The sequence below is a fragment of the Hyalella azteca genome, unplaced genomic scaffold, assembly GCF_000764305.2.
Source record: "Hyalella azteca isolate HAZT.00-mixed unplaced genomic scaffold, Hazt_2.0.2 contig6661, whole genome shotgun sequence".
NCBI lineage: Eukaryota > Metazoa > Arthropoda > Malacostraca > Amphipoda > Hyalellidae > Hyalella > Hyalella azteca.
Window position 1 is genome coordinate 99,441 of NW_025936815.1, and position 18,316 is coordinate 117,756.

Here is an 18,316-nt window from a genome sequence, read left to right on the forward strand (position 1 = left end):
ATGAGTCTTGTAGAATGAGGTTAGTTGATTTAGGCTAAATTACTTAAAATAACACTTCCTTACTGTCAGTCATTACGTCTCCCATCTTTTGCTCAAAACTCCACGCAGAAATAGTTTCCTTGGTCTATACCTTCAAAAAAAGTTAAGAGATCGTAAGTTCATCCGCCAATCATTGACGGTCTTTCAAGTGTAATCCACCAATTGTAGACAAGAAATAAGTGCGTAAGTACTTACGCTCACTTAGCGTGTTTTGAAAGTATAGGCCAAGTGTCTATTTCCGACATACGGGAATAGTTTCCGTAGCGTGTCAATACGATAAATTTTACGCTATAATGTCACTCGTTTGCTTGAATCGCAAATTCACTAAAAACTTAAAAGCAAAGAAAACTCCACAAAAATTCATAGTATCTTTAAAGAAAACGTTTCGGAGTCCAGCTCCATCGTCAGCTCGAAAATTCTAGAACACAGATAAATCAGTGATTATTATAGTCAAGAATACAACGAAAAACCTAAGCTGTAAAACCTACCTACTTGCAATTTCAAGCGGGTAAGAGCTAAAAGCTAAATTCAAACTAGGCCTCTGTTTAAAATATTCAATGATTCTAAATGCGCAAATCAGAAACACCGGAACCGGAAGCTAAAACTGCCTGAATTCTTCGTTTAATGATGTAAATGACCTCGGTATAGGTTTGAAACGTAATTTTTTTTAATATCTTTTGGAATTATCTGTTTTAAACTCTTTTTTCATATTTGCTAACAAGATTTACCGGCTGATTGACGGTTCCGCTCGGCCCAGCCTTTGCGAATATTTTTATGTGTTTTCACGAGGTTTCCTGGCTGTCCAATTGCCCTCTTGATTTTAAGCCAATATTCTACAACAGATACGTTGATGACACTTTTTTACTTTTTAAGCATCCTTCTCACGTTAAACTCTTTTTCAATTACCTAAATTCGCAACAAAAATCCACCAAATTTACTGGAATTTAACAATAGACTGTCCCTCGATTGCAATATCACTAAATCTAATGACCGTTTTCAAACTTCTGTATTCCGAAAATCGACTTTCACAGGTCTCAGTATCAGCATTTTTAGCTTTTGCTCGTTTCGATTTAAGATTAATGGGATTCAAACACTTATACATCGGGGCTTTCGTATTTGTTCTACTTACAATATTCTGCACGCTGAATTCGAATTTTTACGCAATATCTTTTCGCTTAATGGATTTCCGACTAATCTGGTGTTTACCCAAATAAAGAAATTCATGTCCAAGCGGTACCATGAGGTTGCTCCCGAGCGCGACAATAGGGATGTTGTTTATTGTTCTCTTCCATATTTCGGCCCTGCATCCGAAACTATTTCAATGGAGCTAAAACTTTTGTTTTCTAAGTATTTCGAAAATGTTAATCTTCGTGTCATATTGGTCAACCATTTTAAAATCGGTTCTTTTTTTAGGTACAAAGATACTCTTCATGGCATATGCGAACGTCCCTAGTTTATAAATATAGTTGTGCACGATGTGCATCTGCGTACGTCGGGATGACGTCTCGCAATCTTTATTCCAGGGTCGCAGAACAGGGTCGCCTGCCGATGACCACCACTGCCCTGGATGTAATGGACCATCATGATTCCTGCCTTCCGGAACGTAGCCTTCAACACTTCAAGCCGTCCGTAACTAGGCCGTGGGTCGAACCAGCCCTCGGTCGAACGGCCACTTGTCGAAGGACGATAAATTTTGGAACAGTACTATGCTATCTGAAACCTAACCTCAGATGCGGTGAACGTAAAATTACGTAAGTTAACGATGCCCGGAAGTCAGATTCGATCCGCGGCCTGGTGGTGCACGGCAGGTTCTATGCGAGGCCGAAGGAAGACAAAGCCGAGTGGTTCACGGCTGATTAGTGGATATCCGGAGAGATCCAAGGCGTTCGATTCAGGGCTTATTGCTGTACAAAATTGGTAGTGCACGGCTGCGCTCCCGCAGAACATAGGGGGCAGGAGTTGTAGAACTGGTAACTTACTGTCGCGCACCCCTCATTCGGCTGTGCGGGTTGACGCCGAGCAGTACGATGTTTCAGTTTCTGACAGTGACTTCAAAGTTTTAGCTTCCAGTTCCGGTGTTTCTGATTTGCGCATTTTAGAATCATTGTATATTTTTAAAGAGAGGCCTAGTTTGAATTTAGCTTTTAGCTCTTATCCGCTTTGAATTGTAAATATATAGGTTTTACAGCTTAGGTTTTTCGTTGTATTCTTGACTATACTAATCACTGATTTATCTGTGTTCTAGAATTTTCGAGCTGACGATGGAGCTGAAAGTTTTTAGTAAATTTTACGTTTTAATTTAAACACAAAACTTTAACCCTCTACCGCCGTATGTCACTAAGGCAACTTTTAACATAGAAAACAGACGTAAGTAACGTGTATAATAGTCTCATCAAGACACTTAGGATTAACATAACATAGTGATGTCGGCGCTGAAGTGTAGGCCTGATGTGAACATATACTTTTCCATAGCTTTATCTAGTCTGTTCGTGAACGCGTTCATACTTGGAGCGCCAACGATGTCATCGGGGAGGCTGTTCCACAAGTCGGTGATTCGAAGCGAGAAGAAATTTTGTCGCGTGAAGAAGTTGCAGCGCAGTTTTTTTAGCTTATAGCCGTGGCCCCTGGTGTTGGTTCTTGTTTCAAATTCTAGTAATTCAGGGACCTTGTATAGACCATGAGAATACTTGTATACTTCAATGAGGTCCAGACGCAGACGTCGATAACTGAGGCTTGGAAGCTTCACAATCTTCAATCTTCCTTCATAGGACTTGCCCTTCAAGCCTGGAACTATCCTTGTTGCACGTCTCTGAACATTCTCTATTAAATTTCTGTCCTTTTCAAATCTCGGTGACCACACAACGTTTCCAAACTCTAGACTCGGGCGTACGACGGCAACAAACAACTACTTCATCGTTTCTGCATCTAGGAACTCGTATGAGCGTCTGATTAGTCCAAGAAGTTTGTTGGATGTGTTAGATTGCGTTTCAACATGCTTAGAAAATTTCAGCTCCTTGTCGACAGCGTGGCGAACGGACGTTCGGTGTCGCGCGCGGTCCGCCGGTTACATTTAATTTTGTCGGTTCAACTGTGTTATTGCATTCTGTACTGAAGTGTTCAAGTGAATAGTCTGGAATTAATTAAAGTAAGTAAAAAATTGAGTGCAGGTAACAATTTATTGAAAAACTGAGTACAGCCATTAAAAATAGAGTGCGGGTAACGATTGATTGAGAAATGATTGAGTACGATTTAACTCTGTTGACTCATACTATACTGAAGTGCTCCAATGAATAGTCTGGAATTAAGTAAAGTCAGTAAAAAGTGAGTGAGTTACCAATTGATTGTGAAATATGGCAGCCAAAGTCTGTGTTAGTAAACCTGCCGGAGAATGTCTGGAATGCAACAAATGCAATTTTGGACAATTGGCACTAAGATGTAACACATGCAGACAATTTTGTCACTTCGAATGTTCACTACTTCCAGAATACCAACTTGCAAGATATTTAAAAACGAGAACATCATTCATGTGTAGAAAATGCGTTATAAACGAGGGGTGGGCGAGAGAAGCCATGGAGAGTGTGCAAACGGTTCAAGCGTCCGAGAGAAGAAGGCCTATCATGAATGGGTCTCTCTGTTCGACTAAGACGCGGCTACCCTCAACTCCCCTCACTCCCTCACCTTCCCTTACTCCCCTCACTCCCTCCCCCCCATCCCTCACTGCTGCCCGACATGCGCCGCCTACCCGAACCTTGACCGTAGCGTTGCCCCTCCCCTCTCCTCTTTAAATGCCTCGAACAAGATGCATTTAACTGTTAAGAAACGCGTTTGCTGGAGATATCTTCAGGGCAAGTGCGATGGGGAGAATGAAGAAATGAACTGTAACTATTCTCACCCTAAGATCTGTCAAAAATTTGCAATATTTGGAAGCAAAAACCAACGCGGATGCAAAAAGGGAGAGACAGTCAATATTACCATCCGTTCTTGTGCTGGAATACTATCAAAAATGTAGTTTGCAAACGAGATTCCTGTCGGTTTCACTACCTTAAACTCAACCTGCACTTGAGTGGTAATGCCGAAGAGAGACGTGACCCTGATAGTTCCTCCTCGGAACACAGGATAGATTATACTGCCAAACCCAAAACATCAGAAAGGAATTACATGGTTTAAAAAAATCAGTTCTGGGAAGGGCGAATCTATCGAAATCAAAGGTACAGAGCAGTTCCAAAAATTTCCGCTCCGGCCAACACAACCTACCGGAGTGAAAAAGAACAAACAGGACTCGATATCAAGCGCAGCCATTTTTTAGGCCTACAGAGGCAAGTAGATCAGATTCAACAACAAATGCAGCAGCTGTTGACATTGCACGAACAACAGCAGAAATCACAGCAACAGCTGCAGAGCCAGAGACCCCTGGCAGTGCACTGTTACAGCAACTAAGGACGCAAGGAAGGGAAGAGTCTAGCATCATGGTAGCTAATATAGAGGGGATCTTCCCAAGAAGAAAACGCCACAAGATCGGCGTACTTAAAGAAATTGCCGAGACAGAAGGAATAATCATGCTTGCCTTAACCGAGTCACACCTAAGGGAAGATATCAAAGATGGAGAAATCGAGATGAAAGGCTTTCAACATTACCGAGCAGATCGAAAAGAAGGGAGAAGAAAAGGAGGCGTTATAGTCTACCTCAGAAACTTCCTCGCGGCAAAAACAGTTCCCCTGCATTTGGGCTCCAATTGATATGTGGAACATGTTATACTATACATTCCCCATCTCCATCTGTGCATAGCTATCGTATACCGACCACCTGACTGCCCGCCTGAAAAATTCAATGAAACTCTCGATAGAATAGAAACAGAGGTTGCCAACTTAGGTGAACCTTCCCCAAATATTGTGGTTGCGGGAGATTTTAACCTACCACACATACGATGGCCACACTTGGACTGTGCAGAACGGCGCAGAAATCAATCCAGAAACCAGGCAACACAACTACTTCGATTCGCTAGGGAGCACTTGCTAAGCCCTGTCTCTTATACACATCTAGATGTGTATAAGAGACAGGTATAACACTTAATATTGAAAAACAATGATTGGTGGTGGCTTTTGCCCAACGGAGCCTCGTGGCGAAGCTCATCTATCATTGATTCCTCACTAGTAAACACAAGATCTAGAATATTTGGGGTCTGTTTACCCCTAAAATGGGTGTGCTTGGTGATGTTCTGGATTAAAATTGAGTCTCGCACAGACTCCAAGAACAAGGATGCTGGGTGATTCCCATCTCTTGGGGAAGATTCATCTGCCCAGTCTATTTCTGGATGCTTAAACTCACCAACGATCAACGTATGCGACCTGCTGAATAACTTCGGTAAAAGGCTGTTAAGTACTTTATTGTTATTAGAGGAGCTGTTAGGTGATCTGTAAATGACCCCTATGAGAAGGCTATCTTTGCCTTTTAGAGAACTTGCTGGGCCTCATAAGAGGTTCTAACCAACAGAGCTACACCTCTACTGCACGGCTCCTCATTTAAGTTATGAAAACAATCAAAACCTGGCAGCTGAAATTCAACAGGTACAATTTTCCCCCGTGATTTTAGGGGAGTGTTTCTGTAATACAAATAATGTCTATACTCATTTGCGATCACAGTTAACAGTTCACTTTTCTTGTTCAAAACGGAATCTGAGGTCGTGTAAAAACATTTTAAAACTTTTTGTGCACTTTCACTTTGATGTATGCGGTTACTTCCTACATTATTTACAGGCCTTGATCAACGGACATCATTCCTACTAATTACTTGTCCTTCATCTCCTCTGACTGCCCGTGAGCAGCCGGTGTTGTCTTGGCAGCTTGGAAGTGATTGACCTGATTTTCCGTGCCTTTCCGCCTGATTCTCTCCTGCCACTTCTTGCGAAAAACCGCCCTTTCCAAGGGGGTGAAATCTTTCTTTACAAAAACTGACTTGTAATCAGCGGATTCTCCAAGCTTTCTCGCTGTTTCAGCACGCTCCAGACCTGAGCAGAATCCTTTACAGTCACCAGCAGAGGTCTGACGGTGTTGCCAGCAGCATCCTTTGAGCGTAGCCTCTTGCAAGATAAAACATCAATCGATGTGTTGAGTACCTTGCTGCAACAGTCTACAACAAAGGCCGAGTCATCCATCACTCGGTCCTTCGCATCAGATGCGTTACCTTCAGGAATCCCAAACCAGACCAGCTTGGCCTTCCTACGTTTTCTATCAAGCAATTCACGTGAGCTTTCACTAGCGACTTCAGATAAATCAGCTGTCTTGTTCTTTACTTCCATTTCTTCCGTATTTTTCAACTGAGCCTTCACTTCATTCAGCTCATTGCATAGCGAGCTCAGTTTATCACTCAGCGAGCGCACCATCTCACTCAAGGAGTTTACTACATCGTTCAACAATTTCGACTCATTGCAGTGCTCTTCCACCGACTCCTCTCTTTTTCGAGCACCAAGAGTTAGTTTTTCGCAATCACAGCAAAGCCAATGAAGCAATTTAGATTTCTGGAGAAATGTGTACTCCTTAGAGCTCAACTGCGAACAGCTGATACAAATGAGATCTTCACATCGTTCACAGGTGACCGTCTGGACTTCGCTCAAAGAGATCTCTTTGCAGTATTTGCAAACTTTCATCTCTAGCTGGGCTGATTCGGTTTTATTTTGTATTCTAGAGGCCGTAGACGGCTTTTCTCTAGACGGCTTTTCGACTATCTTTTTTATTTTCTGTCCAGCCATCATTAAATTATTATTTTATTTAATTATTATTTTCTGTCCAGTCATTATTAAATTATTAAATATAAAACAGAAGTTAATAATAAATTTAATAGCCGCAACAAGTCGCAGTTCAAAAATATCATGCCAAATATTATTATACCGTATCATGATCGTTAGTGCAACTTTCTGAGTGCACAATTACGTCAGCGTTCTACCATAACAGAGAGAAGAGACTGAAGCCATACCTAATCGCGCAAATTTCAATTAAATGCGAAAGGGACGAGCTCAAATACAGTAGCCTGACTTAACTGAGACAACTTACGATTTACTTAAAATTTCATCCCCTCATTCAGCATGACTAAAGAGAGGGGCTTATCTTAAAAATTTATATCAACTCTCAAAAATACCATTGGAATTCATGCAATAGGTCAGGGCTCATTCGTTTGCAGTGCCTTGAACACTCCAAGTTATACCTGAAGAATATATTTCATTGACTACGGCAAGTTTCATCAAGTATATGTATTAGTCACTTCATTTGCTCTCTTATCTTGTGAGTGAAATACTTTATTAATCAATGGAATTTGCGCGAATAGGGACACGGGTTTCTGCTGCGACCACATTACCATGGACCAGTCATTTGGCAAATCACTGGATTAATTATATTAAAGCTGCCAATCCCGTCCTTTTACATAAAAGATGTCTCCGTCCCACGAGCTGCCGACACGTGAACTGTCAACTCAGCGTCTAGGACGTTTTGATGAACACACCATTAATGCAAACATAGAGTCTATAGTGCATAATAAAAACAATCTTTATGCTGATCCCTCTCTGGCACTGCTACCGCAGAAGGTGCTCCTTCAAACCTCGCCAAATCGCTTCTGCTTCAGTGTGTAAGTTGCTTCTGGACGATGCTTCGGTTATTTCAATACAATAACGCCCAAACACTCCAAATTGGCAGCCTTTTGCGGCACAATAATTATTACCTGAAATGTAGTTAATTCGACATTCACGGAAATATTCTCAATGCTTGGCCAAAACGCCGGGTACGCTGATATATAATCTCCGACAACATTTGATATGTCCGACAAAATCTCGTTTAATATAAGTGCTCCACAACGGCTGTAAATAACGTGGCGATTTATGCATCGTGCTTCACTGGAAGGGCATCATAAACCTCTGAAGTGATGGATGGAAGATTTATATGAATTCGGGGCGCTTCTTCTACGTCCAATATGCCATTACGAGCAATAATTTGTTAAAACATAACCAATTTTTTATCTTTATGGTACAATCTGCATGAACAATGGTACTAATAGAAGGTAAGTTCAAATTTCAACACGTTGACTCCGAATTGGTCCAAATGCGTACCAAAAAATGTATATCGCCACGACGTAGAGGACATAATTCAGGGTTGCCAGATGCCTAAAAAACGGCCAAGCCTGCAAACCAAAAAAAGGCCAAAAATACCTATAACTCAATATATACGAGTATATTGTAGGTTCCGGTGTTAAAATTCCAATTCTTTTTTCCTTTTTGCAGTTTTTTTAATTTAACTAGGAAGTACCCCGATCATAAATTTTAGCGGGCCAACGCAATTGAAAAAAAACTAAATCGCGGAATTTGTCCGAAAAAAAAGATCGTCTGGCAAACCTGTTTCAAATTAGTACAAAAAATGAAATAATAGTGCAAGATGAAGCAATAGAATTCAACATGTTAATAATAAATCAAGCATTGTGGCCTGTTCATTTTGGCCCGTCCGTTAGGTTGATGAAAACAAACTACCACTATTTTACCATCTTTGGTGTACATTATCACAAATGAATTATCCACAGCATAAAAGGTACATGCCACGGGCGTTTTATAATGGTATGTGGTTCCCTGAAATATTATTATTAACCATGGTGCGGAAGAATGAACAAAATCCAAATGTCAAGTCCATGTCAAGTTGTTTGTTGCTGTCGTGCGCCCGAACCTGGAGTTTGGAAACGTCGTGTGGTCACCGAAATTTGAAAAGGACAAAAATTTAGTAGAGAGTGTTCAAAGACGCGCAACAAGGATAGTTCCGGGCTTGAAAGGCAAGTCCTATGAGGAAAGATTAAAGATTATGAAGCTCAGGCAATAAGTCCAGCAGCTATCTCAATCAATCGTCAGCTATAGAAAGATTGGGTTCCAAAGGCCGGATCCCTTGTGAATCAAGTCACGGAAAGTTCAAGAATCGGCAACAGGCCATGGGCCTATTTCTTCAACGCCGACCCTTCTATTCTATTCTATAAGAACTGCATAGATTGCGTCGCGCAATGCAAATGCGCTCGTTGGACAACTCCCCGGACCATCGTCTACTGACAGCAACCCGTTACCAAGCCGTTAGGTAGGAGTAGAGTTGACTAAGATATACGTAGACAAAGATATAATCGTGATAAAACGATATATAACTGACGGTAGCCCTCGTTACCAGACATTTAAATGAGAATCAAGTTGACCTCGATTCATGTATGCTTAGGCAACCGCGTGACCGTGGATCACGGTTCCATAACCGGCACATTAGCGTGACCGTGGACGACGACGTCCTAAACTTGTCCTAAGGTCTTAAGGCAAAACTTTAACCTCGCGTATAGTGATAGTAACTTTCGTTACCCAGGACTTGAGGTACGATCATAGCATTGACGACGGTTACTGTATCTGTAGACAAATGGCTAACTCGTTGCAATCGCGGTATGAAATACGTTGCTTCGATCGGAGAAGAAAATTGGAGAAGAAAAAATTGGACACTTGATGGAATAAGAGTTTTGCTTGATTAAACAGTTATGTATCAACCTGACCTACGGTGGTCACTGAGCTCCAGTGTTGGACAGTGTACCTATACAATAAGACAACGCAGCTACAGCTGTGATGCATTTCTTACAGTCAATTGAATATAATGGATAACAGTCTCGCTTTAGGGGTAATACTCAAAATACTGAGTTAATCCATCACCAGATTCATGCATCTCTTCATGCGAGAATTTATCTGTCAGGGTGATCTGAGCAACGATCATCGAGTCGTCTGAGCAACGTTTCCAAACACTCGAGTACAAGCGCTGAAAATATAATGTTGGGGATTTCTCAGTAATATTGATAAATTAACGAATGAATGTTTAGAGACAGATGCCAAAATAAAAGTCTCACAACCAAAGTCTCAAAATAAAAGTCCCTTTTGCAACGCAAATAATAAGTGTAGCGAAATATTCTAGAAATTAATGATAATCTATAATTGATAATTATATAAATACGACGCTTTATTATAATTTAACCTCGTTCAGAAGAACGACAGGCACGAAATGCTGCTTGGTAATCCTAAGTTGAGCAGAAAAATTTTAAAACAAGGAACTAATAATAGCTAATTATATTAATGTCCGCTACCATAAACATAAAAAAAGCCTTTGTATAATCAATAGATTTTCCCAAAACTCTACTCTCTCTCAAGTTGCGAATGACGACAAAAACGACGATTATCAACGATCAAAAAATGAAGATTCAAGTACCACGAATTAATGATTAAATTATATTCTTATTCACTGCAGAAAGAAAAAAAAATTATTTCTTTCAGGTATCAGGTTAAAATAATGTTCACGGAGCTCACATGCAAGAATAAAAAGCTCATAAGAGCGCGCTGCAGAGAGCGGTGGAAATTCTAACTATCAAGCATGGATCACTTCAGGGGCTCTACAAAGAAGCACTTCGACAAATTAATAGGTTATATTGTACAAATAGTGATACAAATTATTCACCTTGCACTAATACTCCTTTTTCTGGGCCAAATTAATTGGATCAGGATGAGCCATAAAAATGGTAACTTTTGCACCAATAATATTTTGACAAAGTTACTCAAGTCTCTGAGTGATTGCTCCAAAACCCCACAAAACCAAGTTCTTCAGACGTTGCAATTCTTTTTATTTTGAAGGAAGAAACGACGTGTAAATTATGCGTCATTGCATCTTTATTTTCTGCGCATCGTCATGTCTTCCCTCATCTACTTATTAATTTTCAACCCACGCTGTTACAGCCGTAATTCTAATAGTTTAATCTACAGTTGAATTAGACAACAACACGTTCAACAAAGTAAAATTTGTTTTACCTCCAGAATCTTAATTGACACTAAACCTATTTATGACGCACGTATTAGGCTTTCCCGCACCTAATAACTAATAAAAATAGAAAAACGTATTATATAAATGAATTAAACACGTTTTATCGTTGTTGGGAAAATTTTTGGTCTCTTATACCATTGTTAGTTCAATATTATGAGGCCAATTGAGCGTTAATAAGATACTTTGTAGTCCCGGAGCTGTATCAATCTTTGTACTCCTATATAAGGGTCCCTCGTAGAGGTCAAAAATTATGTTTCTCACAGTACGTGGATCTCAAGTAGAAATGACCCGTGAAAGAAACAAACTCTGCCCGCCATATCGTCATCGAACACTCAGAAAAAATAATTGGGTCAAATTGTCCTACAATAGTGAAACACTTTCTTCCCCATAGTACAAGCTGCGAGCGGCCGCAGCACTTAATGAGCTGTCTAGCTGGGGCAGGATGATCCATACAAGGGCCAAAAGTGCATACCTAATCGGTCAAAGTTTTTTTCAATTTCTGTGAGTGTAGATTGTGTGTCACCCAAGAGCAGTTGAACGCACCACGCAGTTAGGGTAATTGTTATTCTTAAGCACGGACGCATAAAACGTATTTATAAACGTATAAAACGTATTCATAAACGTATAAAACGTATTTATAACCTATAAAACGTATTTATAAACGTATAAAACGTATTCATAAACGTATAAAACGTATTTACGAACGTATAAAACGTATTTACAAACTTATAAAACGTATTTACAAACTTATAAAACGTATTTATAAACGTATAAAACGTTTTCATAAACGTATAAAACGTATTTATAAAAGTCTAAAACGTATTTACAAACGTATAAAACGCATTTACAAACGTATAAAACGTATTTATAAACGTATTTACAAACGTATAAAACGTATTTATAAGCGTATAAAACGTATTTACAAACGTATAAAACGTATTTATAACACGTAACTAGCGTGTCTGATACCATCAACTTAATGGTGTCTTGAGGAGTCTCGTTATGCGCAGCCTATCGTTGGGCGTGGGTTCTATAAGTCTAAAGAAATTTATATTACGGCTATCAGGCGTGCGTATTAATATTCAGCGGGTAAAATGAATGAATACAAAAATTGATATACTTGCATTTACATTAACTTGAAAGTAAGGCTGCTGTCATCAATCTACTAATTAAACCATGACCAGTGAAAAAACTAATTAAATAAATTAACAACAGTTTGCTTGTGTTTACGAGGAGCAGAAAGTTAACTAATGCCTTATTTTGCTCACGGGGTTATAATGCAGAATGCTTATATAAACCAATTACCAGCGAAATAAATGTTGATCTATGTAATGATCTTTCGTGCCGAGGTTAAATAATGATCTCGAGTTAACACAATTGTTTTAATATTAATGAAAAGTGAACACTTAAATTAAGAACATTGAACAAAGTTAATGTGAACATATGGGCATCTTTATAGGGTACAGAACGATCTTCTTTCATATGCTAGGGCACAGCACAGTAGATGTTCGTCACAACACAGTAACAGATTATATATGCACAACACTGAATCTTCTTGATAGCCTCTTAATTGTGATCTTTTATCCGGGTTGACTTCTCCCTACATGAACAAAATCGAATTTACAATCAGTCCGTTAATTTCCCTACTAGATATATCGCATATTATCAACAAACAGATAATATTTACATATTGATGAATGTCGACAGTTGGATATCTCCACAACTCTAGAATATCACACATACCTCTGCAGTTGTCTGACTTCACAAACTAGTTCTTGCTTTTCTCCCACAACAAGTCTACTCTGAAGTCGTACGCTGCTACGGGATCGTCAACACCTTAACTTATTCAAAGTTCCACAAATCGGTTACTATTGTTCTTATTCTCCCTCTGTTTCCCGAAGTACTTCCGAATATTCAGCTAAGATCCCTACAATCGACGTTCATTGAATGCCATCCAAGAAGATATCCTAGAAGTAAAGTAAAACGAAGTAAAAACAACCGCGAAGTGCTTGAAACCGAAGTAAAAACAACCACAAAGTGCTTGAAAAAATCAAAATTCAGGTTATTTGTTACTACTGCACTGCTGCTTCAGGAGTTTTTATGCATATATCCAAATGTTTCATTGCAAATTATTCTATTTGTGTTCAAAACTTCAACGGGTTTGGTCAAACGGGAGGACCTGATGTGTATCGGTAACAGGTCCTCACTGTACAACTCTAAGAAGTCATTAATCAGATCTATCATTGGTATCTAGTGGTATCATGATAGGTCACAAAACGTAACTCAAAATAACCTCAGTATCTTAACACGTGATGGCGTTTAAGAACGCTAAGGCGACTTTCTAAGTCAAGCAAAGAAAAAACATTAAGACGAAAAACATCTCCTGGACGAGAGAAACTATATAATTTCTCAAGCCCGAATTTTGAAGTAAATGTCAAACCAATAAAGGGAGTGACAATAAAACAAAATTTTTAGTTGTCTCCCATGTAGCACAGAGCACGGTACAGCGCGACACAATCGCTGTCAGAGAGTCCTTTATAGTCCGTAACAATGTAGCCACAATGAGCAGATGGATCGTTCGGCTGTCCCGGCATCCAGTCGGCCGCCATAACCCGCCCGTTGTTGAACCACATCCACGCATTGTCTTGCATTCGAACAGCACCCACCCAAAATTTTCCTGTATGAGAGAATGTGATAAATTCCAGATGTTGGTACGAGTGTTTAGATTTAGCAAGTTAAGAGACTTACTATGTCCGAGGTAAAGTTCATACAGATATAGTATGATAATCGTTCAAGGTGACTGACGGATTATGAGATAGATGATAATAATATAAAACGTTAGACGAGACATAGAAAGTTAATAAAATTTTACAACTATGTAAAAAGAAAAACATGCCTAGTCATACTCACAGGCATTCACTCATGCACCGTAACAGATTGGTCAGAAATTGATTTTATGTTTTCCCAATTCATTTGCAAGTTTGAAAACGATTTAAAATTATATACGAGCGGTGAACAGGTCTACTGAAAACCCAGCATGGCGAATGGCGATCACTGACCAGAGACGATGCCAGTGAAGTTCATGTATTTCCGGGGGTCGGTGGGCGTGTAGAGTTTCCCGCCAACGCCAAGGCAATATTGGTGCGCGGCGCACCACGTCATCATTAGGCTATTTACTAGGAAGCAACCATCACTGGTGCACTTCACTCCTTGAGGACGGGACGCACTTTTGTTGGGCGAGTTGCCTGGCGGAGGATATGTGTGGAAAGGGAGGGAAAGTGCAGTACTTAGTGGATTGCGTGAGAGCGTTTAGAATTTATAGGCATTTAAAAGTTGAGCGCGAAAATGTTTATCACGCTGAGGAATAAATCTACCATGATTTTAATATGTAACAATAGATAAATGAGCCATGAATGACCAGCAATAAACTCATTTTCAGAAACAGCTCACCGTCAGCCCAGCCCTGAGGCGTGCACCTCAGCGACACGTTGCACGGCACCGCCGCCCTGAGCGCGTCGCCGAGGCCACCTGGAGGACTAGCGCAAAGGACTGCAACTGTGGGTTACGAAGTGAGAATTACTAAATTCGGTAGCATTAACATCATCCTTTAATAATGTGAAATATTTACACGAAGAAAATTCAATTGTTTTCTCCATAGCGTGTCTAGAAAATCTTGTTTAATGAGAATATTCATGTAACGCACGGAATGAGTAGCAGGCCCAGTCGCCTGAAGGCGGTCCTCGGAGGTGGTCGTAGGATCCGTTGGCGACGACGCAGCGGCCGTCGGAGTAGCAGGCGAGGCCGCGGCTTGCATAGCGCAGGACTTGTTCCGCCTGCAGGACGCAGACGAGAGCTGACTGTGCCTTTCCTTCATATGAGTTGTCCTCCATCAGGAATTGCGTCGTGTTGATGTCTATGAGGCTCCACTTGGTAGCCGATGAGGCGTACACGCCGAGGCAGGCAATGAGGCAGCAACCAAACATCGTCCGTCCGATGCCAGGGCGGGAGCCGGTGGCCAACCTCGTGGAGGTCACAATCATTGTGGCATCGCCGTTCATTTCCTCGTGATGAATAGGAATGAAAATAATTAGCGGCAAAGGTAATGAACATAAAAAACATAACACATGAATGTATTACCAACAATTTACTTGCAACATAAAATATAGTGGAATAGTGACTACTTCAACCAATTTCCTAAAATATATATAAACATTCTTGCAATTTAGTCCTTGAACTTTTGAATCTTGGGTTAAGATAAGAGTACGGGAATATTCGAATGAGTGATTAAATAAGTAACTTGTTAAATATGTGCGAACTTCAGTCCAGGTTACTCCTGTTCAAAATAAACATGAAGAAAGTGTTCAAAATTAGAGAGATGGGAAGAAATAATTGCTATGAGATTGTTTGCAATCAGGAAATGATTGCACAGATAGTAAAAGATATGAAGACTCTCTGACAATTGGTCTCAAGTTTAACTTTGCAACGCTTCTAGTTTCTAATACAAGAATAACCTCACAATCTGTTCGTAGTCTGCAATAACAACTCACAACGAATTCAAATAAGGGGAACTATATATGACTGTTTGATTTTATTTCTTATTAGAGCTTCTTCCCGCCTGGCCACCTCGCTTCCCATTGGGCGTTCAACTTCAACTGAGTGCAGGTCAGCTGAATACAATAGACGACGAAATAGTAATTTTTCACAGCCTAATATATTTATGGATTATGGATTATTAGTTTTTAATCCGTTAAAAATTGGAGACCAAAACTAATTCTATCCTCATTTCTCGGCTAGAAACCCTCTGGCGCTGTTAATGTAGTGCGACTTTTCAAACGCTCCTCATCACCTCGCTTGAAATTATAAGTGCCATATCAGAACAATAATTCGACTATGCATACACATCGTAGTTAATACTTGAAGCATTCCAAGGAATAGATCGGTCAAAGGGTGAAATTTTCGTTTATATTTATTTTTCTCAAGACGTATTGATAGGCAACAACTTGTTCATGCCACAACTAATTATTAACTTTAGCAACACCAACTGTGTGATAAAACGCGATGATGAATCAAACGTATTGAACCATTAATTTTATTTGTTTGCATCACGATCAGTGAGGACAAGCGATTTCAATGATTGAAATTGTTTGTCGGGTTGACACTTTCCAAATGCATTTTCTGTTTATAATTGAATGTTCTAGTTATACCCCCAGTGATTAAGTCGTTATGATGTATTCTAGGATATTGTCTTAACAAGAAAATATTCGTTTTTAATGTTGCTGAAAAACACGAAGCATTCAATAGTTAATGTCGTGGGAGAACATGCAACATCCAATTTTTGGGGCTAATAAAAGTAGGAATTTGGCCGCAGAATGTAATCGCATTCGTTAGTAAAATCTCACTTAGCCCTTTGACTGCTGACAGCAACAATCGTTAGAAACCTTTAGGTAGAAACAACATCAACGACGGGTAAGTTATCCGTAGACTAAGGTATAAATAACGTTTGCAGTATAGTCGGCTGGTGCTACGTAGAAGCATTCAAATTGTGCGAGGTCTTATAAGTTTCAAAACATTTCTTCAGCGGTTTTTTTTCGAGTGACCAGACTTTCATATTAAATTTAAACAGTCAGTAATGAATAAAAGCAATATAATGTTCGTAATAATTTAATCAATTTTAACTTTGCATGATATCATTCATCTCTAATTTTATTTGGAAGTCGTTTTACCGGTAAAATAAAATTATTGTATTAAAATCACAATATCCGCCTCAAAACAGAAATATTAGGAAGATTCTTTTCATTAATAACCAACGAAATATAAAATGCCAGTATATTTTTTTCAAGCCAAAACACGTCCACATCACGTTCGATAACATTCTATCGTAATAAGCCATAATTAAACTTGAAAGCTGATTATATTCGACGCTAATTCATTATCTTGACTTTCGTTCCGCTAGCTATTTATCCCGCTTATATTACCTCTGCGATTCCGTGCTAGGATCAATCTGCTTCTAATTGAGCTACGATGATAATAAACATGATTATGATCGATAACTACAATGAATTTATAGTTTACCTATAATCAATATTGATAATTTATCTTTCTTAAGCTTTATTTCAGTGCCGAACACCTCGACACTTTGGTTAATTCGCAAATGTGCATTAGGGGTTACTTCCTATTTAACCGGTTCACAACGTAATAGGTTCAAATGAATCATTGTGGTCAATTTTTGGGCCCGGTTTTACACCTTGTGGTTTTAAAAACAGTAGAAAAGCATCACTTCGATGAACCTCAAGGTTGGGTTAAGTCAGCAAAGTTCTTTTTTTTATAAAAAAAAAACTTGGCAGAACACAACCTGTGAAGACTCTCGCTTTAAAATCGTCGTTTTACGTGGTTTTACCGACTGGGCCCACGATCTGGTATGTTTTCTGGTATGGTTCCGGTCTGGTATATACCAGAAATGAATGGGTTTAGTATGCACCTTATGGTATTCATGCCCCCTTATGGTCGTTAAATTCTTCACAAAATGCAGCCAAGTGGTTGCCCAGTCGGCTGAGCCACATAGCTCAGTTGATCGATCCATGGATCCAACCGGGCCAACCCATTAGGTTCAATACCAACGCCAGTCCGCTTACACTTCATTAAGAGTGCTCGTACGTCATTTTAATTGCTGCCAATAATTGTTTCTCATACAGAGCACAAATGTTTCGCCCGTGATGCTTCGAGCATACTATAGATTGGAATCATATAACATTCATTTCACTTATGCAGCTCGAGTGTATTGAAGTATTATTATTATTGATTTAAGGGAACTGTTCCTCACGGCATTAACTGCGATGAAGATGAAGTATAGACACATTAGTCACGCACAAGTTTGATCATTATTTGAGCATAGAAGTCGCATAATTTATAGATGCATAAATTTATCTGTCGTGTCATAGGCTCATTATTTGCTACAGCACACGTGAAATAACTCAATGTCAATATTGTGTGTAATAGAGTTAGTATTTTGTTATAAAAGTGTTAGTATTGTGTATGATCGACACACATTTGGGCTTACATCATGCGGTAACAAGATTCAACCACTACCATGGGCGCCTCAAGTCAGTCGCTTCCATACTTCCGAGAAGTGGTAATATCTCGCGCCAGTCAATGTGCTGAATGCTTCTCGTCCCGTCGTGGCAGCTGCAGCAATTGAACATTAACCAAAAATGTTCCTCGCCCACGCAAGTGCATGAAAGCGAGAGGTTCTGTGAGAACATTACTCTTCGTCACACATTTTATTGGATTCAAATGGAGTTCGAGCGATGAATTTTGGTCCCAATTTTATTCTCTAATTAGGTCGGATGTTGAGAGCAGCGCAACGCTGGCAATGAACGAACAAGATCGCAGTGATTGCAACATTTGAGGGCAGCAAACACGAGTGCAAA

At 39.7% G+C, this 18,316-nt stretch overlaps 2 protein-coding genes across 3 annotated transcripts in view; both read right to left on the reverse strand.

The window, feature by feature from the left end:
• LOC125178045 overlaps window positions 1-12,876 on the reverse strand; it is a 28,938-nt gene extending 16,062 nt beyond the window's left edge. For both annotated transcript variants that reach the window (XM_047880949.1, XM_047880948.1), the window contains exon 1: window positions 12,633-12,876. The gene's annotated coding sequence lies outside the window, so the exon portion shown is untranslated. The remainder of the gene's footprint in view (window positions 1-12,632) is intronic.
• A 334-nt stretch (window positions 12,877-13,210) lies between these two features.
• Window positions 13,211-14,929, reverse strand: LOC125178042. The gene is made up of 4 exons (XM_047880939.1): window positions 14,593-14,929; window positions 14,340-14,444; window positions 13,949-14,134; window positions 13,211-13,566 (listed from the first exon to the last, which is right to left on the reverse strand). The coding sequence occupies exons 1-4, from the start codon at window positions 14,927-14,929 to the stop codon at window positions 13,361-13,363; spliced, it is 834 nt and encodes a 277-aa protein (XP_047736895.1). The 3' UTR covers window positions 13,211-13,360.
• Between the last annotated feature and the right edge of the window lie 3,387 nt (window positions 14,930-18,316).

Bases quoted from the DNA above. Each gene is read 5' to 3' on its own strand.
- LOC125178042 (XM_047880939.1), bottom strand. From the start codon at position 14,929: ATGATTGTGACCTCCACGAGGTTGGCCACCGGCTCCCGCCCTGGCATC. The intron at 14,445-14,592 runs GTGCGTTACATG...CGTAACCCACAG, and splicing joins CTGGGCCTGCTACTCATTCC to TTGCAGTCCTTTGCGCTAGT. The intron at 14,135-14,339 runs GTGAGCTGTTTC...ATCCTCCGCCAG, and splicing joins GCCTCAGGGCTGGGCTGACG to GCAACTCGCCCAACAAAAGT.